This window comes from Cheilinus undulatus, linkage group 8 (assembly GCF_018320785.1).
Source record: "Cheilinus undulatus linkage group 8, ASM1832078v1, whole genome shotgun sequence".
In the NCBI taxonomy this organism is placed as follows: domain Eukaryota; kingdom Metazoa; phylum Chordata; class Actinopteri; order Labriformes; family Labridae; genus Cheilinus; species Cheilinus undulatus.
This window is the reverse complement of record NC_054872.1, coordinates 42485714-42507647: the sequence shown is the minus strand read 5'-3', so window position 1 is coordinate 42507647 and position 21934 is coordinate 42485714. Positions and strand designations below refer to the sequence as shown.

The 21934-nt window shown below is 38.8% G+C and overlaps 1 protein-coding gene across 1 annotated transcript in view; it reads left to right on the top strand.

Moving 5' to 3' along the window:
- The first annotated feature begins 6516 nt into the window (after window positions 1–6516).
- The window catches only part of smg5 (SMG5 nonsense mediated mRNA decay factor), a 30016-nt gene continuing 14598 nt past the window's right edge, over window positions 6517–21934 (top strand). The window contains exons 1-12 of the mRNA XM_041793317.1: window positions 6517–6938; window positions 9068–9166; window positions 10501–10624; window positions 11547–11703; window positions 12737–12826; window positions 14428–14517; window positions 15973–16051; window positions 16144–16269; window positions 17808–17876; window positions 18336–18562; window positions 19133–19270; window positions 19670–20584. Of these exons, the coding sequence (XP_041649251.1) occupies window positions 6874–6938; window positions 9068–9166; window positions 10501–10624; window positions 11547–11703; window positions 12737–12826; window positions 14428–14517; window positions 15973–16051; window positions 16144–16269; window positions 17808–17876; window positions 18336–18562; window positions 19133–19270; window positions 19670–20584 (2179 nt within the window). The 5' untranslated portion in view covers window positions 6517–6873. The remainder of the gene's footprint in view (window positions 6939–9067; window positions 9167–10500; window positions 10625–11546; window positions 11704–12736; window positions 12827–14427; window positions 14518–15972; window positions 16052–16143; window positions 16270–17807; window positions 17877–18335; window positions 18563–19132; window positions 19271–19669; window positions 20585–21934) is intronic.

Genomic DNA, 21934 nt, shown 5'->3' with positions numbered 1-21934 from the left:
GGATTAATTCATTTCAACAATTAATGCAGCCATTTGTTTTAAACTGTGATTTGGTTAAGCCACTGCAGCATCTCTCTGCAGACACAGTGATATAAAATAAGCCCACCACTGTGCTTTTATGTCTTATTTCTCTTTAAAAACTCACAGACAGCTCAAACATTTAGCTTCTTTACTGCCCCCTGATTTCCTTTTCAATCCATAGCAAGTTCTTTTTTTCTGTTAAAATCTTTGATCTACCTATTAAACAGTAGGAAAATTCAAAACAAAAGAAAAAAGAGTTTTGAATGCAAAAAGGGATGCAATCAATCACAGTCAAATTGTAAATCTTTCAACAGCCCTGATTAGAATCCCTGAAGACTCCATCTTTCTCATGTTTACCATTCATTAAAAAAGAGTGTTTCTACCCAGAAATGGGAGGGGCTGGCATAATGCGTTTGCTTTTATCAATAAGCACTTCAAGCAAAAGAACAACCTGTTGTCAGAATAAGATTTGCTTAAAAATGATGAAACTGATAAAAATGCCTTTTTGAAAGAATAACATATCGTTTGCCTCATTGCGCAATTGCCTAATTTGAATTTTAGGTTTTCAGAAAAAAAGAAAACAGAATGTTAAAAGATTTGGACAAAGCCTGTGTGACATTAGCCATTTGAATACAATAGGCGGACTCAAACAGCTTTTGAAGCCAATCTGTGGCGGCTTCCATATTGAAATCGCTGTCTCAACTGAACTTTGGATCAACCTAAAGGTCGACAACCTAGTAGGCCCGCCCACTGAGCTTGACTTCCTGTCAGCTAAGCTAAAGCCAGCCTTCTGGTGGTAGTGTCTGCTTGTCAAGCTATCTGTCCGTCAAATGAGAAGCGCCTACCAGTGAGGTTTTTCCTAAATATGATAGAAACGATTATGTTACAAAAACATCCCTGTAAACAGGCTGTAAACCAGTTTATTTCTAGTGTAAAAACATTTTGTGTATGTGACTACCGTTCCTGCAGCCAGCCTAAAGTGGACACCTGCCATATTGCATTTTTTTGCACTTCCAATATAGTGGAGGAGAAAACCACAACAATTGTTCACTTTGTGATACAAGCATGAAATTTGGTAAAGTTATAGCCAAAGGCATTCCAAAGAAATCTGGATATGGAGGCATCCTCAATTTTCAACATGATGCCCATGGCAGCCATTTTTCAAAATGACCACCAATGATAACCGTTTTCTCATCAATTTACTTATCAGAAATGATGATAAAGGATGATGAAGAATATAAAAAAAAGAATAATTATTTTGACAGTAGTCATGTTTTACAGATAATGTAATAGAATGGATGTCGAAGCAGGGCACACCGGTGACACCACTGCTGTTAAACTCAGCATGGGGTTCAGTGTCAGCTACATACATTAGCCATTAACGTCATTATTTCTGTAGTCAGTATCAATCTACTCCTTTTAGTGATAGTGTAGTGGTAGCAGAGTTAGTTTCCTAAGTGCTATCTAATGTTAGTCCCACATCTAGTTGATATTGTGCATATTTAGATGTAGTCAGATAGCTGCGCCTGAATTGACAGGATGTGCCAGCGCAGGAGAGCCGAGCCAAGGGTAACAGGGCTTTACATGACTTCATGTAGTTACTCGGATGGTGTACAGATCGCACAGGTATTAAATGGCACTGGATGATTGATCGGGCTAGGTGTAGGTCAATTTTTGTAAGAAGAGTTGTGTGAGGCAGTGCACGTGCAAAAAAGCTGAATTAAACTGTACATCCCTTTGTTTCTGTGAAGGAGAATGTTGAATAGACTGCTGTGACAGACAGAAGCACTTTCCCTCTCTTTTCATTTTTTAACCCCATTTATACATCGCTTAAAAAAACACCTCACTCTCCTTTTCCCTCCCTCTCCCAGAAAAATACCCCAAAAAAAAAAAGTTTTCATTGATTCAGTGGAGGTTATTTCAAGCTCAAGTTTATATCAAACTTAGTGTAAAATGTTAATAGTTATTTTACTCTTGTGATCAAACATTGATAGGAAACTCAATTCAAGTTTCTTTCAGTCTTGTAATAAAACACTGATCTGAAATTTAATTCAAGTTTCAAGTTCATATACGTAAAACGTAGTGTCAATTTGAAATGGTTCTCTTATTCTTGAGATCAAAAGAATTGATCTGAAGCTAAATTCTGAGGCGTCTCTAATTTTCTAATAAACAGAATATGGCAGGTAGCAACTTTTGTTCAAACTGTATCAATTTCAGGCTTAGAAAATAACCTCAAACTCAATTTCCATTCCATCTTTTCAATTTCCATGTGTCATGTGAAATTGCAAAAATAAAACAACGCCTGTTTAAGCCACACTCATTTCTGATCTTCGCGCCACCAATTTTTCACCAAACCTCCACCCTCTCCAATGGTATGGTAGACAAATTAAACTAATTAGGTCACCAATATCAGTAAATATCCATTCCTGATAAGAAAATTGATGAGAAAACAGTTATCGTTGGTGGCCATTTAGAAAAATGGCTGCCGTGGGCGCCATGTTGAAAATTCTTGATGCCTCCATATCTACATCTTTTGGGAATGCCTTTGGCTGTGACTGTACCAGATTTCATGGTTGTATCACAAAATGAACAATTGTTATGTAATTTTCTAGTAAAGCTGCCCCACTAATAAGGCAGACTGAATCAGCAGTGTTAGAAGAGTAGAAATAGGCAGATATCACAATTTGGTCAACTTATGCAATTATACTATGGGGCTAACGATCTGTAGACATATTTCTTTGGATTTTATTCATGAAACAGTTAAAATTTATGTTGATTTCTGACAGCACTGCTTCTTTATTTTCCTTCCGTCTAGGTCATAGGGGGTTCAGCGCTTATTAGATACAGAAAGGCGGGCTCCAAGGAAAAAGGTTGGAAACCAATAAACAATGATCACAGCTACAGTTAGATTATAGGTTTATTCTTTGGTCTCAAGAATGTCAGAAATAATATAAGAAATGTATGTCTGTCCAAAATGACACCTTTTCATTGCTGGTTTTAATATTTAATTTCAAGATATTGTGTTAAGAAATGTGACAAAGTGAGGAGCAGGAACTCTTAATTTTGTCATTTTAGCATGGTAGATATTTATCAATGATTTAAACCCTTTTCAGTAAAGCTTCAGTCAGTGAGGTCCTGGATTACTCAAATATTTCTCCTCAAATGCCAGGGTAGGACTACTGTGACTCGTTTATTTATAGGTTCAAATCATGAAAACCACTCAAACAAAGGTGAGGATATTTGCTGTTCTACTGTCAGCAAGACAAAACTCAGTTTCATACTTTCAAGCTCCTCCACTCCTATAATGATGAGATCACAGGTGAATTTTTGCAGCTCATGTTTGTGACATAATGTGACTCATCTGGGTCGTCTGCATTTTTCTGCTTCTCAGGCCTGTGATTGTTCTCTCAGAGAGCAGAGCGTTTCCTCTCGCTCTGTCCAGCTTAGCAGCACAGAGTGTGGATAGCAGGCAGTGATCTGGGAGCTGGGGACCTGACTGAATATAGCAAGCTTGTAATTATCCTCATCCTCCTACACTTAATCGCCTGCAGTTCCTTGGTGAGTTGGCAACTTCTGAGCTTGGAGAGAGCAGGGGGAAAAAAATTAACACAATAGAGGAGCAGTGGAGGGATCAGGCTGTGTTAACAGAATAAACAGAGCGAAGGGATCCACATCAGACTGCTCCAGACCCGGGCATTAATTACTTTCATGTTAAAATTCTGCCTGGTTAATCTGAACATTACTCATCTCAAAAAACTTAAAATATTTTCACATGTACCCTTGTTATACTGTAGAGAAAATTATTTTTTTTACATTTAAATAAGATGATATTTACTCTCTGGGAAACATCAGCAAATACCTTTACACTCTTGCAACCAATTAAACCATAGGGGAATTAGCAGAAATTACTCTTTTCTCCCAAATCACTCTTGATCCAACATCAACCAATAATGACAACATCCACAAACTAAAAATGCTAAAATGTCCATGCAATTTTGGATGAACTACAGTTATCAATTTGGCTTTTTTCTTTAACTCCATCATTGCATGAAAAGGGTGCAAAAATCCATGATCTTTATCGACCTCTACTGGTCTCCAGGAAGAATTACAACAACATAGTTGGTTGCTTTATGCATAAGGTAATACAATTCATACTGCAAAAATAGTTTTGCTTTGCAAGAAAATTTTTCAGTCATTAACCTCATGCTCTTTGCAGGGAAAAAGAAAAAAGACATGAAAACTGTGAAAGTAATTGTTGGGGACTGGAAAGAGCTGATCTCATTGGCGAGGGGTTTCAGCCCTCCTAAAAACAATGACAGCGTTGCCACACCAAATGATTAAATCTGACAGGTCTGTGAATATCTCAATACGAATTTCAAGCTGTTGTTTTGAATAAAGGCTGGCCATAATAAGCCAACTGTTTTGCCGTACACATGCCTTATATTGTACCTGAAAAGGCCCTGATTTAAGGTATGTGCAGGAGGCAGGTAGACATAATACACGATGATGACTCGTGGAATCTGATCTGAAAGAAGTGGTGTGAAACTCATGATACATAGTATTTTTGTTTTTAATGAAATAAGTCATAAAGAATGACTTGTTGTTCAGTGATATTGGTGTTTTAGGGCACTACAAACATTGATGTCTCACGATGGCCAAGAGGTTTATGGTGAAATTCTAAGAAACTCTGGTTAAGATAATGTTTTCATGTGATTAAAATACTACACCACTGTAATAAAAAGATGACGTATTATTTATTTATTAACCATTTCTTTTCCAAAGACACGAAATGGGATGACATTAAAAATGAACTGAAGGAGTTTAAGGGACATTGTTGCTGTTTCTTTGCTATTGGACATGTGCCAGATAGGTCACAAATTTGGTAAATTATGAGGACACAAACAGAGGCACTTTGTTAAATTTTGGAAATTTAGAAAGAACCATAGAGGCTACGTTGTCAGATTCTGTTAATTAAGAGGGCACCAGAGAGGGCACATTGCTACTTCTTTCAATTAAGAGGGCACTAAAGAGGGCACATTGTTACTTTTTTGCAATTAAGAGGGCACCAAAGAGGGCACATTGTCACTTTTTTCCAATTAAGAGGGCACCAAAGAGGGCACATTGTCACTTTTTTCCAATTAAGAGGGCACCAGAGAGGGCACATTGCTACTTCTTTCAATTAAGAGGGCACCAAAGAGGGCACATGGTCACTTTTCTTACTTAAGAAAGCACCAAAAAGTGCAATTTGCCTCCTCTTTCAACTAAGAGGGCACCAGAGAGGGCACATTGTCCATTTCTTACATAAGAGGGCACCAGAGAGGGCACTTTGCCACTTCTTTCAATTAAGAGGGCACCAGCGAAAGCACATTGTCACTTTTCTTAATTAAGAGGGCACCAAAGAGGGCAATTTGCCTCTTCTTTCAATTAAGAGGGCACTAAAGAGGGCACATTGTCACTTTTCTTAATTAAGAGGGCACCAGTGAGGGCAATTTGCCTCTTCTTTCAATTAAGAGGGCACTAAAAAGGTAATTCGTTACTTTTTTTTTTTCAATTAAGAGGGCACCAGAGAGGGCACTTTCGTGGTGTTTTCTAATCATTAGGGCACAAAATGGGTTCTGGCTACTGTAGTCAGCATCCATTTCTAATAAAAATGGGGATAACAAAAATGTTCTGCACAAGAGTATGAGATAGGCCATCAAATTAAGGTCATTTTAAGATTTTTTTTTTTTTTTAAACATCTGGGTACTTGGTTATAAAACTCCCAAGAGGACATTCATCTATACATTTTTTTCTATGTAATTATTTTTTGGGGGATTTTGAATATTTATCTCTTTATCTTGGAACAACAGCACTGATTCTCCTGAAATAAAGAGGTTGTTTCAGTCATGTACTTAAAATCCAGGGAAATTACCTGATTTGGGAAAATCAGCATTGTTTGCTAAACATCATAATCAAGTCAATGTCTAGAGAAGACAAATGAAATTTTCATATTATCATAGGAGTTTGTTCAAATAAAATGTATGGATGTAGGCTGATGGACTGATTTGTTTTGTAATATGAGATTCCCCTTATGTAAAATCCCCCTTATTTGACTGAAGAGTTTGAGGGACCAGAGCTAGGTAAAATTAAATGTTAAACTTAAAGAGCTGGTCTCATATGTTTTTCAGTGAACATTATTAAAAAAAGGTTACATGGTGAAAGGATCCCTCACAGAAAGTGCTGACCTGTCCCTCGTAGTACTGGGATGCTAACGAAGTTTAATAATTTTCTGCCTTTCTTACCAACAGTATAAAATAAATACTTGATGTTTACTAAAGATATTAACTGTTCGTTGCTTTTTAAAGTCTACTATCTTTGAATTTTTCGTTTGCACAGCAGGAATTGTGTCTTTTTTATTAAGATTTACGAAAAATGGGGGTTCTGTGGAGCTACCTGGCAACTCCTGACCAAAGCATGTGAGTACGCTCTCAAATCTCGCGATAGTATCAGGCGGTCACTGCCTGATAGGAATAATGGCCGCCTTCGTAGCAATGGCTGGAACTGGGAACAACACAAGAAGCATTTTAGAGCGTTACAGCTGACCAGGATTCGTATCGCTTACCGGGCACCCCCTCAAACCCGGTTTTCAGAACGGATGGGTAGAGGGGGTATAGCCAAAGGACACAAGAAACGAGAGAGACTCGGAGGGAGAGGGAGGAAAGCTAACGTAGCTAGCGCTAGCTGGCTATCAACACGGTTGTCACTGCCGGGGGAACAAACCCGAGTAGCCCTGACAACTGTGTGTTTGGACGGCTGAAGGAAACGGCGACCAGACGCTGGAGCGTGTGATCAAAAAACGGGCTTCTAGCTAATATGAGTGGACCGGGGCAGGACAGTGAGCCAGAGGCGAAAGTCCTTCTTATAAAGCGGCTTTACAGGTAAGTTGGCGAGGCCGTTTTGTCTTTGCTAACCAAGGTGCTAATTGAACGTTGTCGTGCTTGCTAACTTAGCGCTAGCCAATCAATGTTTGCTATCAGAAGAAAGGGTACACCTATTATCCAATTCAGCACCTGTCACGACTGCGAGAGGCCCGAAATGTAGACATAACTGTCAGTGGAATATCGACAAAACATGACACGGTTTATTGAAGGAAGTCTGCATTATCTTGTTAAATCGTGGTCTAACAGGCTGCATTTCTCATTACCGCCCCTTTTACAGGGAAATGAAACAGATAGAGAAGTTTCGGGAGTGGGCGAGTTGTGTTTAAGAGCGAGACATTTCCTATGTATTAATACACGACATGAACAAAGAGAAACACGCTAAATGAAAACTATATATTTTTGTGTGCCATTATGCCTTACAAATTAAGTTGAATGTGTGACTACAGTCAGTGCTTGTCTGTATCACCCAGCTAATTTAAAGTGCTATGTTTGCAGACAACTTAGGCGTACTATTGGAAAAAAAAAATCTATATTTAAAATAAGGAGTTTTGATTTAAAGCTGTCCAGAATCTTGCATTTCTTTCAAAATATGAACATGTGTAAATCAAATCACATGTAACTAATGCGTTTTATCTGCATTAAAAACTCACCTTAATCTGAAAGGTACAATGCTTTACTTAGTACTTTCTTTCAGACCAATAGGTCCATATCAGTATGCAGAAACATAAGAGATGAATACAGTACAAAACAATAACAAAAGGATAATATCACAGTTCAGAATGATCACTTATTAAAACTAGAGCTGGGTATTGCCATTGATTGCCTGAATGGTTCAATTCGAACACATTTACACTGTGACAAAGCACCGTACATCATAAAATAGAAATGCTCACAAACATAATTAAAAAATGGTTATAAAACATTGAGCACAAGAGCTGAGCTTGAACAGAGTGAGCTAAAAACAGTCAGGTTACACACACAAAAATTAAGCTTACAGCTTTTAAATTGGTAACAAGGTCCAAAGCTATAGTTTGCACAATACACAGAGCTGAGATAAAACCATTAAAACAGATTTACTTTAAAAAGGCTTGTCTGAACAAGGAGTTTTACGAGTGATTTAAAAGTGTGCAAGTTACTAGTATAAAGAGGAGTATAGTAAGCTCTAAAAAGCTCTGTTATTATTATGCATAGACATTTGAAATTTGCGGGCCAGCATATTAGCCTTTAATTTTGCAGTATCAAGTCATTCCTGTGATGTACCCCAGATATTTGACTTTTTCCACAACGTTAAGTGTGTGTTATGTGACAGAGAAAGACTGAAACTAGTTTTTGATTTTCCTTGGGTTTTACTATCATTGTGTCACCCCTTTGACAGTTGTAGTTAATGCTTTGTATCATTTGTTCTGAGTGAAATGTGCCCACATAAACAGACATTATCAGTGGATCAAAACATGCAACACTGCATTTTAAAATTGAAAAGATTGCATAACTGTCAGACGTGGGAAGTAATTACATTTACTCAAGTTATTTTATGTGAGTAGCTTTCTGGCTACTTGCACATACTTAAGAATATTTTCAAGTCCGTAATTTTACTTTTACTAAAGGGGAAAGTTCTGTTCCTCAGTTCATTAATCAACTCCGTTACTGAGTAATAAAAACAGCTAAAAGTCAAAATGTGGAGGTCCTAACTATCAGTCAACAACATGAAACCAGCCTTTGTTTGGCTTTGACTACATGGTGGTGGGAGAACGATTCCACAGTTCATCCCAAAACAGCAGTTTCATTTCACTTTGTTATAAAAGTGTGACTGGTTGGAGATCCATATTCTCTTGTTGTTATTGTCAAAAGGAAATCTCGTATGTTAATGAACTCTGCAGTAACTACGTAGTACTTTAAATACACGTTAAATGAGATACTTTTTCTTTTACTGGAGTAGATTTATAGATCGGTAATTTAACTTTTACTGAAGTAAATTTTATCCCAAGTAACTTTACTTGGACCCAAGTACAGCAGTCTTGTACTTTTTCCACCTCCGGTAATTATAGAGTGGTTGTGCAGTTCCAGTTTAGGTCACAGTGTTCACATTGTCATTATCCTAATGTTTTCCACTGACCAATGCTACCCAGGGCTGTGGTGGAGTCTGTGCACAAGCTGGATGTCATCATTGGCAGCAAATCATCCTACAGAGAGGTCTTCAAGCCAGAGAACATCAGTCTTCGCAACAAGTAGGTCCTCTTACCTCAGCAGTGCACAAGAGAATAGAAAGGACTGTACCCCCCCACCGTTTTAACACTTGGCATCAGAACTGTGAGAAACTGTGCAAAGTAAACATAACTTCTGTTTTGACATGCAGCAGGGCAGAGGTTCAAACTGGATCAAATGGACTGAAAGGCCTAAAAAAGAAAGAGGAAGCTGGAAGCAAATTTAAGAGAGGCCTGGCTACATGCTTTCAGTTAGAGGAGGAGCCCACTGACTCTTCTAGGGCTTTCTTTTCCAGCCTTCTTGCCTTCTTTAAATTGTCTACACTGGTGTTTGTCAGGGCTGCAAAGAAAGATTGTGGATCATTCAGACTGAAAATATTTGTACCACCACCTGCTCTGATAATAGAGTAGTTATAAGTCTGTTTTCAAAGAAATATTCTTACAGTGAGATTGACAAATGTTTGTCACCTTGGGCTCAGGTTTTACAAGTATTTTCCCATTTTTCCCATTAATTGTTCAGTTTTAATGATGCATTAGGCATGATTTTTATTGACAGATTACCTGATAATGAGGGTAATGGTAGTTGAAATGTGAATTAATCCCTAGTCCTGAGGAGTATTTTTTCCTGACCCACTCTGAAAAGGACACAATAAAGACATTTTTTAGTGATGCACTGTAGAATGATTTTGTGTCAGTGTTTAGAGGCATTCAGTGGTTATAAGTTAAAGCGTGACATGGTCTTGGCAGAACGATGTCAGAATCTGTAGTCATTATTGTTCTTAAGTTCAAATGGGAAAGCATTTTCCCTTCAGTACATAATTAGGGCCATGTTATTGTTTAATATTAAATTATCTGCCCATGCTATATAGAATAGAAGAGCCAAGCAGTGAAGAATCTCATCAAAGAAGAGAAGATGACAAATACTGCATGTACTTGCCTATCAGTATTAACATAATCTTGCCTTTGGCTGCACATACAAAGTGGGGACTGAAATTTCACAATACTCCAGTGAACATCTCTGACTACTGAATCATTTCACACAGCCCCTGTGAGTCACACAGACAGACACACTGTTATTACTGATGCCACAACTATTTGTTTTAGTCCCATACTATCAGAATCATCAGTTGTCACTGATCTATTGTAGTAACTAATGGTTACCTCTCAGTTACTGTCAATATAAACATTTCATGATCTGTATGATCTGAATGCACTCAGTGTGTGCATTTTTGTTTCTGCCTTCCACTTGCTCATGTGAATGTGGTTGACTCATTGGAGCACTTGTCAAGCCGATAACCTGGCTACTTCCTCCATGAACTAATGTGCGAGTGTGTCTGGTTTGCTTTCTGTGTTCTCAGGCTGAGGGAGCTCTGTGTGAAGCTGATGTTTCTCCATCCTGTCGACTACGGCCGTAAGGCCGAGGAGCTGCTCTGGAGGAAGGTTTACTACGAAGTCATCCAGGTTATCAAGACCAACAAGAAGGTCAGTGACCCTGCAACAACTGTGGGAAAAAAATGTGTTGGCGGCCAATCCCTCTGTTGTTAGCTGACATGACATTTTGGCTTTAACAAAGGTCAATTCTTCAATGACATTTTCTATTTTGTGATCACTGGGTCGTGGCGTATCTCATAGAGTACCAAGAGTGTAAATATATGTTATGCATGGGTGGCTCCAGCAGAGGTCAGACCCATGAAAAAGTCACTTAACTCCAATATTTGATCAGCAAGGGAGCGTCCTTAAATATTGTTTTAAATATTTTAAGATTTACCCTCACAATCCTTTTTTAAATTAGTACGGTGATTTAGATGCGTTTGGACTGATAGTGGAACACTCTAATGTCATAAGCTTTTGATTTGAAGTGATAATTTGAGCTTTTCAAGCAATTAAACTTTTTTTTTTATCTGTACTTCCAGGTAGTTCCAGGTCCATACAACAGTCATTACTTAAATACTTCCAATCTGGATTTGTATACTGCTTTTTTTTGTTAACTTTCACTATTTTTTTGTTTGCAATCATACGATTGATACGGTTTGATACGGTTATTCACTGACTGGGAACAAGCGTAGTAACTTGTATTGTTGCAAAATGGATCCACTTGATGATAGTCACGGAATCCAGCTTTGCAAAGTGGAAATGCATCTGGTCATATCTTCTTACGGGCTAGAATAACATTAACAGAGCATCTGTGGCATAGCTGTGGCATAGCTGTGGCATGTTTAGTTCATATTAAGCTAATGTAATAGGAAAATGTCTTGAAAAACCTGACATGAATGTTTGCCAAATTATTTGTGTGGATAATCTGTACAACAGAGCAGCTCATTGTGGTGTAAATCCAATTTTTTTTCTGTTTGGACACTTGCTAATGTCTGTCCTCTTTCTTTTCTGGCTCTTACCTCCATTGCAGCACATCCACAGTCGCAGCGCTCTGGAGTGCGCCTACCGCACACACCTGATTGCCGGAGTTGGTTTCTATCAGCACCTGCTGCTTTACATCCAGTCACATTACCAGCTTGAGCTGCAGGATTGCATCGACTGGACCCATGTCACGGACCCACTGATTGGTAAGCAAAGTAAAAACCCACACATGGACAAAGATGCACAATATTCAAACATCTAATCTCTATGTATCATCTAATCAGCTGCTGATTTTTTAGTTAGAGGTTTGTGTGACATGCACACTGGCTGTCTGCTTTTAGATTATTGTTATGATATTTTGAGATTTTGATCAGTCGTGGGCCTGTTTAACTGAGGGCACTGGGAAAATACAGGTGCGGTAATCACTTTAAATGCGTTTAATACACTTCATTCAAGTAAGAAAAGATCGTTATTCCACTCACGATGGATTTTGCATCTTTTAAAATAATTATGCTCAATTAAAAGTATTTTCAAACCTGTTGATTCAGTACTGAAACTACACAAACTCTCTCCCCTGGTCAGAGTGACCTCATTTACAGCTGGTATTGTTCTGGCACTCTCCTGATGCTGAAAAGTGTGATCAAAGCAGGCGTTAGTGTCCATTGTGTGAATTCAGTAGGGATCAGATGTCAGGGTTACCATGCACGATGCAAAGCCTACAAATATGTGGAGAGGTGCCAAGTAAATCCACTGTCAGCAAAGACAAATGAACATGTGCAGGGTCAACCTCAAGTCTCTTTGTCCCTGTGTAGCCTGTATTCATCTCTTTGCTCATTGTACATAGTTTTACTGTTCACATTTTAGAAAACACACTGTGACATATTTCATGCAGGGGAGGATTTAGTGGATACTGAATTTGGCTTTATATCAGGGGCAAATAGGGTTAAGGGTTCCGTCTTCCTGTAGGAAATGGATATTTATCTAGTGGAGCAATTAAGCCAATAAATAGTTCTTTCTTGGCTTCCTTAAACAAAAATACATAGGACATAAACACCTCAGTGGCAGAGAAGCCATATCAGAGGGAAGTCTCTGACATTAAGGCTCTCCACTGTTTAAAACTTCTTGCTTTGTTGGAATTTAAGCCTGTTTTCTTGTTACATAATTCTGAGACATTTTTGGGTTAAGTGCAAGAGCTGAATACTTGAAATGAGAAGAGCATTGTGTACTTGTTCCCCTCAGGCCGAAAGAAACCAGTATCAGCCACCCCCAAGGAGATGGAGTGGGCGCAGATGGCCTGTCATCGCTGTCTGGTCTACCTCGGAGATCTAGGTAATAATGTGATACCGTGAATTCACAGTTTGTTCATCTCTGTGCAGCTTATAGAGGTGTGAGGCTGCATGTGCGTTTCATTGTGTGGGAAATTTTGGCTATCATATAGAATTTCATTGGCAAGAGGCTCTTTGGTTGGTTTAGACTTATTAGATAACAGTGCTGGAAATATTTTAATTAATTTAACTTTTTTAAACAATAGCAAATTCAGATATGTCTAGGCAATTTTTGTTTTGCTTTTGTCTACTAAAATATCTGGTGAGTGAGACACATTTTTAATAACTTTTGTCCTTATTTTATTCAAAATTCACCCATTTCACTGTGTATTGCAAGTGGCCCTTCACAACATGCTACAATACATAGGGCTACTTTTTACCATCTTTTCTCCCACACCAGGTTGCAGTTTGCACGTTAAGTAAACGATGGTATACTGATGAAAAAATAGAAATGTAAAAGTGACCAGAGGGAGGAGCAATGTACGGGTGATGTGTTTATGAACTTAACAATAATCACTGTGGTGGATTATTGATGAAAAATTCCTGGATCCAGACAGTGATCCAGATCACACCCAAAATCTTATCAGTTCTTCCGTATGCCATTTCTGACATTTCCTGAAAATTTCATCAAAACTTGTTGAGTTATGTTGCTAACAAACTAACAAACAAACTGACAAACAAACCCTGCCGATTACAGAACCTCCTTGGCGATGGTAAGAAAGAATGCTTTTCTTAAGACATTTTATGGGTAATTTTTTGAAAATTTTTATGGTGAGTCATCACAAAGGTTTTTGAAATGATTTTAAATACACGACATCTGACATGGCTCAGACTGAGGCTGTGAAGTGAAGGATTTCTCTTTCACTAAGTTGTGCCTCCTCTCTCCTCCTGCCTCTTCCTTGCATCTCTCTTTCAATTCCTCACTGGGTGGAGCTAGGATGCGAGGAAACAACGTGAATGGAGGAAGGAAGGATACCAAAATGTGAAATGAGAAAGACCCACAGACAGCATCAGTGTCATATACCTGCAAAAAACAACTCACCCTTTCTCTGTAATGACCATTTGATTTTTCAAAGTTTTCCTATCAACCCAAACTGGGTCGCGTCTAAACTCCTGGCATTGGCGTTGGGGGTCTGTGTCTTTGGAGTGTTGTATAAAGTAGCACTGACCTCAATAATCCATTCTTGTGTCTCTGTTCATCAACAAACTTGGAGAGAAACTGTGCTGATGTGTAAGCATGTCAGATGTCCAGTTAGCACAAGTTTGCTTACTTCATAGATGAAAGTGATACTGTTGCACATCAGTGATGTCAAACAGAGGACAACCTGCCCATGGTGTGATGTTACGAACCAAAATCTCAGTTTTGTGACCTAAAATGCCATTTGCATGGCTGAATAAAATGCACAGAAACTAAAACCTCCCTACATGTGGACAAGGCCTTAGGGAGAAACAGCTGTTTATATACTGGTTCAACTTAAGAATCAAGTTAATCATTCATATTTGTGTCAAATGACATGTTATTGTATTTCTGTATTTCATAGGCAAAGAAGGTGCCAATTCTACTTTTAACAGTTGTGTATTTTTAATGATTTTGTTCCTTTTCAGCCCGTTACCAGAACGAACTTGCTGGAGTGGAGGCTGAACAGTTGGCAGAAAGGTTTTACCATCAGGCCTTATCTGTCATGCCACACGTAGGTGAGTGACTGTCATGCATCCTCTACTTTCTGTATTTTTTTCTGCTTGAAACCAGACAGGGCTGATACGTGGACCTCTCCCATGAAAGATAGAATTGATAGCAATGTTTCATTTATAGAAAACACAGTTGGTTGGAGGAACTTTTTTTTGTGCTTGTGTCCTCCAGTACCCAAAACTTAAAGTCCAAGGATCTACTTAAATAAAGTTACTCCTGGCATGGTTTGCCAAAGTAGACCTCTGTTGATATGGAACAAAGACTCATAAGTCAGCAGCTTGATATCCTGCTTTAAACAAACAATAAACATATTCTAGAGTACTCTTGTTGGTTGAGAAGTCAAGGCTGAAGTTAAATGCTGTACATGTTCAACCAATCAAAAATGGCCTCAACCAGACACTATATTTTTCACGTAAGCAGGGAACTTTATTAAGAGATACCTGTGACTGGAAATTATTTAAGACCCTAACAAAGACTGGCTGTCACTCTGACAATTCAGGTCAAACTTTATTTATATAACATTTTTCATTCACAGGGCAGCACAGTGTTAAGATTCAGAACCAGAACAATCTCAGCACCACCATAGTTTTTTAAATCGAGAACATGATCTTAGAATTCAACAGAAATAAAAAGAAATACCAAATATGCATAGCACGTGCACCATACGTGTACGGTGCTTAACAAATGTATTAGACCACCCTAACCCTAACCAAAGTAAGGTTTATGCCACTGCTGCCCTAAATTAACAACACTGGTAATTACCAATATCATTTTTTACGTTTCTGCAATGGTTAATACACCAATATATAGAAGTTCTTTAACCGAAATGGTATTTTTAATGCTAAAATATAATTATTGTTGTTACCCATGAATTTTTTCAAATTTACTGATTTACAAAAAAACTGAAAAAATAGTAAAGCACATTAATATTTCTTGATTAATATGTCAACTTATAGTTATTTACTTGCATTCCTGAACAGAAAAATGAGTTTTAGTGGTTGAATGTTATGCTTGATTCATTTCTGACTTCTCAGAGAAGCCCAGTGAGCCGGCTCAAATTTGGGTGAATTCAGTTTGAAATTCCTCATTCCTGTTCAAAATGGTAAAACATGGAGAGCTCACTGAAAATGAAAGAGTCCGCATTAAAGCACTTCATGATGCTGGATGGTCTTAGAGACAAATATGACAGGTGGTCTAATAAATTTGTTAAGTACTGTATGTGCACAGATTAGAGCTAGTTTTTTTGTGTGAGAACTACAATTTAAGCATTTATTTGCTTCCGCTCTCTGGTGGTCATTTTCAGATTTATATGTTGTATCATAGAAGTTCAACAATTTGGCATGCATACTTTTTTCCACCAAACAGAAATTATTCATGCATGATTTTCAGTTGCCAAAAATTAACTTCAAAAATCAAACTTAGCTTGCTGTTCACAAATATCTTTACCAACTTTTCCACAGGAATGCCATTTAACCAGCTGGGCACACTGGCAGGGAGCAAGTTCTACAATGTTGAAGCAACCTACTACTACCTACGCTGGTTAGAAATTTGTACTCTGTTATGTCTTTTCTTAAAGAATTAAATACAAGTTACCAAGTGCAGAATCTAAACAGATGTTTCATATGTTCCAGTATCCAATCAGATGTCCCCTTTGAGGGCGCCTATGGCAACCTGAAGCGCCTGTTTGACAAAGCTGCCAAGATGTACCATCAAGTGAAGAAGCAGGAAATGAAGAAGTTGTCTCCATCCCGGCAAAGGTGAGGAGGAAACTTGGGATTCCAGAGAAATCCAGATCCAGAAATAGTATATTTACTTGCACCTTTGCTTTAGAGCAGACAAATAAATCCTAAATCCTTTGAGTTTTAATTAATTTTCCCAGACTAATAAGCGCAAAAATGTAGACATCCCCCTGTGGCCTGCTTAGAACATGAACCCTCTGTAGACAGCATTGGTGTTGTATTACTTGTCTGCCTGGTTAGAATAAACAGAATTTGTCAGTCTTATTTTGCTGCCGTCTCAGAGTAGATTTAATCTGCAATCTTATCTTTAATCAAACAATTACTGACTTGGTTGCCCCCCATTTTAATCACAAAGGCTCTTTCAGAAGTGTTGGGATAAAGCAGCATCTCTCTGCAGATGGATTAGATAAGTGATGATCCCTGAGGGGGAAGTTAGAGAGTTGCAGCAAAACAAAAGAACCATGATCAAGAAATAAAATACAAATACAGACACAAATGGAGGTTTAATGACCTTTGAAGTGCAATCTGTTTTGTGAGAGAAAAATACACAAGAGAAATATTAAAGGCATTGGTCATGTTTTTGTCCATAATTGTGTCTAAAAAGAAGTTTTTATTGGGTTTGTCTGGTAAGATTCTGTTATAGATTACCACTGTACATAGAGCACTTAAGGTCAACAGATTCCCATGCCACCTGGACAAAAAGCTCTTTTTCCTTATATGTACAGTGCATTCAGAAAGTATTCAGAACCCCTTCACTGCTTTCAGTTTTTGATGCTGATCTTACAGTTGTTTAAATTCATATTCTTTCTGATCAATCTAAACTTGGTAACCTATCGTGACAAAGTGAAAACAGACTTCAAGAATTTTTGAAAATTAATTACAAAAATTAAACTCAATTATCACATTGACAAGAGTATTCAGGCCCTTTGCATAAACACTTTTAGCTCAGGTTCCTCCCATTTCTCTGGAACTTTGCTGAGATGTTTCTACACCTTAATTGAAGTCCACCTGTGGTAATATAAATTGATAGGGCATGATTTGGAAAGGCACACACCTCTCTATAAAAGACCTCACAGCTGACAAAATATCAGCACTCCTCCAAGAGCTGGTCACCTGGCCAAACTGAGCATTAGGGGAGAAGGGCTTAAGTTAGAAAGGTGATCAAGAACCTGATGGTCACTTTGACTGAGCTCCAGAGATCCTTTGTGGAGATGGGACAAAGCTCCAGAAAGACACCTCTCACTGCAGCCCTCCACTGATCTGGACTAACAGCAGAGTGGCTAGACGGAAGCCTCTCCTCAGTGCAAAACAAATGAAATTCTGCTTGTGGTTTGCATAAAAACTCAACATGAAAGACGAGCATTTCAGAGTGCAATGTGTATCGCCTAAGTCAGCTACAGTGAGTTTGGTGTAAAACCTTTTTTAATAGCTTGTTTGCGTTATTTGTTGGGGTTAACCCTTAACATCCCTGAACCAGATTTGTTTTAGGTCAAATTCTAAAAACGTAATCAGTTGTTCACAATTTTAATCATTCATTTCTGACTTTTTTTCTACAGATCAAAAGATATAAAGCGTCTCTTGGTGAGCTTCATGTACCTCCAGAGCCTGCTGCAGCCTAAGAACAGGTAAATACGGCGCTCCATCTCCTGTCTTTCACCATGCATGTTCTTTCACAGTTAGAGAAAGTTACTGTGTCTTTAATCTGTTATTATTTGAATGGCATTTTTAGGCTAGAACTCTGATCAGCATCAGTAAAATCATAGTCAATATTTGATCATATGGAATTTCAACAAAGTGTATCCCTTTCAAGCATAAATAATGGTAACTACAGGCTAAGTGTTTCTGCTGGTGAAAACGATCAAATGCACTGATTTAACATGAACAAACTGTTCTTTATGAGCAAATATGTAGGACAGTAAACACAGAACATAGTAAAAATGAATAAACCCTGTCACCCTGCTTGGGCCAATAAACTGCCTCATTGTTATCTGTGGATTATTCATTGATAGATCACATACAGCTCATATTTCAGAGCATCCTTTATTTCATTATGTCACTTCTCTTCCTCTTTTTTTTCCCTGTAGTTTAATGGAAACCGAGCTTACTTCACTCTGTCAGTCGGTACTGGAGGATTTTAACCTGGTCCTGTTCTACCTGCCCCCGCCCATCCATGGCGGGACTCACCACTCTCCCAGCGAAGAAGAAGAGGAACAGCAGCACACTGACAGCTCCTGCCCTGTCCTGCCTGACACACTCGTCTTTAAGATGGTAGTGACGTGTCTGATGGTAGTGCACAGCCTGAAGAGAGGAGGTTAGTGTTTGTTTGACCTTGTTGTGCATCCCTTAGTGACAAATGTTGGAATGAAAACTGTTAGACAATGTCAGTGATTTGTTTCATCCCTGTTGCTGGTGAGTACCAGTCTGAATATGTGTGGAAAATATACTTCAAATCTTAAATTATATTTGGTTGCTTCAGGACAGTTATCCTTTCATCTTCTCAAACTGGCTGTGAAAAACTCAGCCAAACAGTGCCGGGACTGGGAATTTATCACGCAACCAGTGCGTCACTCTCTGTGAAAGGTCGCCTCCTCTCCAAGCTGAGCTAAACCAGCATCTCTGTACCAAAAATTTCATTTTATTTTGTTAAAGTTTTATGTTCATTTCTTTCTTAATATCCCCTTATTAGATGCATAGACATATAAGCAACAAGCTTGAACAAGCTTTTCTTGATCAGTTTGACAGTTATGCTCTTGATGTTTATCTGTAGATGAAGTATAACATGTTGGGAAGTACAGACTGAGGGGAATGACTGTCATTAGAAACACAAGCACATATAATTAATGCTTTTTTACTGTTAAGTCATGTTTTTTTTTGTTTTCAGGATCAAAGCAGTACAGTGCATCTATAGCTTTCACTCTGGCACTGTTCTCCCATCTGGTGAACCACGTCAACATCCGACTGCAGGCAGAGCTGGAGGAAGCGGAGAGCCAGGTGCCTCCACTTCACACTGACGCTGCAGGTAAGAGCGCACGACCCATCTCCATGTAGAGGGAAATAAATGCTTACTGCCAGTTAGTTCAGTGCTTAAAAGTGAGATTTCTCCAAAGTCAGCACAATACAGAAAATTTCCCAGCCAGTGTCTGACACACAGATCAATGCAGCAATCCCAGTTTGTCCTCGTCAGCAACATCCTGAAAGATAAAAGTTAAAAATGCTTCTTGTGGTTTAAAAAGTAGCCATTTGGGACAACTAAAGCACTTTTGATGATTTTAAAGCTAAAAAAAGATTTAATTTTTAAATATTTATGCTCTTTCATGAATGACCAAAGTGAGGATATTTATTTTGTAATGTGATATTCATAGTTGAAATCAGGATTAATTAAAGTATACATTTAAGTTAATTTTCCTCTATGATCTAGATGATCTTGAGATGAGGGATTTGACGGGTCCATCAGCAGATCGCTCTGAAGAGAAGCCTCTGCAGAACGGCTCCCTGGAGCAGGAAGATGATGAGGAGAAGGACGAAGATGGCTGTGAAAGGGTCGATGCCAAAAAACACAGCAGTGTGGAAGAACAACGAAAGATTGAAGATGACAAACAGAGACAGAAGAAGAAATACACCCGCCTCTCTAGACTCCGCCGACGCCGCTGTGCTCGCAAGGATGCTCGAGGGGAGGATGAGAGCGACCTGAGTGAAGGCTTTGAGAGCGAAGATGATGAAGATGAAGAGGATGAGAGGAGGGGTCAGGCTGATTCAACAGGTGGCAACACGGCTGGAACACTGCCCAATCCTCCATCTGTGAGAAAGGAGGCAAAAAGAGACCCGCTGGCCGAGGAGGGCAGCTGGGAGAGCGGCTCAGAGGAAGAGGAGGAGGAAGGAGGTACGGCGTTTGATGTGGAGACCGACTCGGACATGAACAGCCAGGAGTCTCGATCAGACCTGGAAGACATGGAAGATGCAGAAAACTCAGACAACACAGAGAGTCAGGCAAGGGAGCATCAGGAGGAAGAGGAAGATGAAGACCAACCCAAGGAGGAGGGAGGGGAAAGAGATGGTGATACTCCTCCAACCACCAATGGGCCGCTCATGCCCAGTGACTCCAGCATCAGCAGCAACCTGCAGGCCATGTCGTCACAGCTCTTTCAGGCAAAGCGTTGTTTCCGACTGGCTCCCACCTTCAGCAACATGCTGCTGAGGCCTCAAGCTTCTTCTTCATCTGGTATTCCCACCCCGACTGACTCTTCTGCCCCCCCCTCCCAAGAGACACCTCCTCCTCCAGGGGACTCACCCTGCGACATGAACCCTGGTACTGCCAACGGAACCAATGAAAACGGTAACTTTGAACAGGGTGATCCCTGAGTGTTGCATTTTACTGGTCTGTTTGTGTTTAAGTTCCTTTGAAATCAAATGTAATGATGCATAAAATTGTACAGCATGGTTTCAGATATTTGTATTTGTTTTCATAAAAAGTATTTTTATTTAAGTTTTTAAGATTTCTAACAAGCAAATATTACAATAGTTTAGCAACCTTTAAAAATGTAGAAACAATGAAAGATTGCTCGCTTACAAGAAATCAAAATCCTTGGAGAAAGATCAGTTCAGAAAGAATTTAGGTAAAACCGACAATAAATAAAGGCATTGACATTAAAAAATAAGTATGCTTATGCATTGAGAAATATTACAATTTCATTGACTAGCTTAGATTTAAATACAAACATCCCATTTTTTGATAAACCCAAATCAGCTAACCTATTTAAAATTCAGTATTAATTCAGTTATCCTCCGAATTACTTCCACGGTTTAAACCTTTGTACTCTAGCTGTTAAACATGTTATTGATTTTCTTTTGTTTGTCGTGTCATCATAATAACTTTGATAATAACTTTATTTGTATAGCACTTTTAAAAACATGGGTTTACAAAGTGCTTTGACATGTGCATCATCTGTTCCCTGATCCCAGATGTCTGCTCTGTTCTATAGCAAGATGATTTCTTTAATTCTTTCATCTTTAATAAGGTTGAGGTAAAATCCTCTGACTTTAATGCAGTGACATATTTAGCTCATAGCAGACAACAATTAGCTGTTACATGTTTCTTTCATTGGCTGTGGAGTCTTCAGGTGCATCTAATTTTTTTTGCTGTGAATTGATTCAAAAGTGAAACTTCTTTATATTATAATTAGAATATCACAAACATCAGCCCAGAAAGGATTTATGATACAGAAAGCTGACCTTCTTGAAAATTATGTTTACTTGACACTCAGTACTTGGTCATGGCTCCTTTTGCGTGTATTGCTGCACCTATGTCACATGACAAGGAGCCAATCAGTCCAAGGCACTGCTGGAGTGTTATGAAGGCCAGGTTGCTCTGAAAGCAGTCTTCAAGTTGTCTGTATTGTTGAGTCTGGTGTCTCTCATCTTCCCCTTGACATTTCCCTAAAGATTCTCTATAAGGGTCAAGCCATTTGGCTGGCAAATCAAACACAGCAATACCATGATCAGTAAACCAGTTTCTGGTAGTTTTGAAAGTCATTATCTCCCTAAAGCTTCTCAGCCAATGAAAGCATAAAGTGCACTTAAATCTCCTGGTAGATGGCTGACAGCGTTGATGCTGGATTTGATAAAGCACAGAGGACCAACAGCAGCAGATGACATGGCAGCCCAAAACATCACTGACTATGGAAAC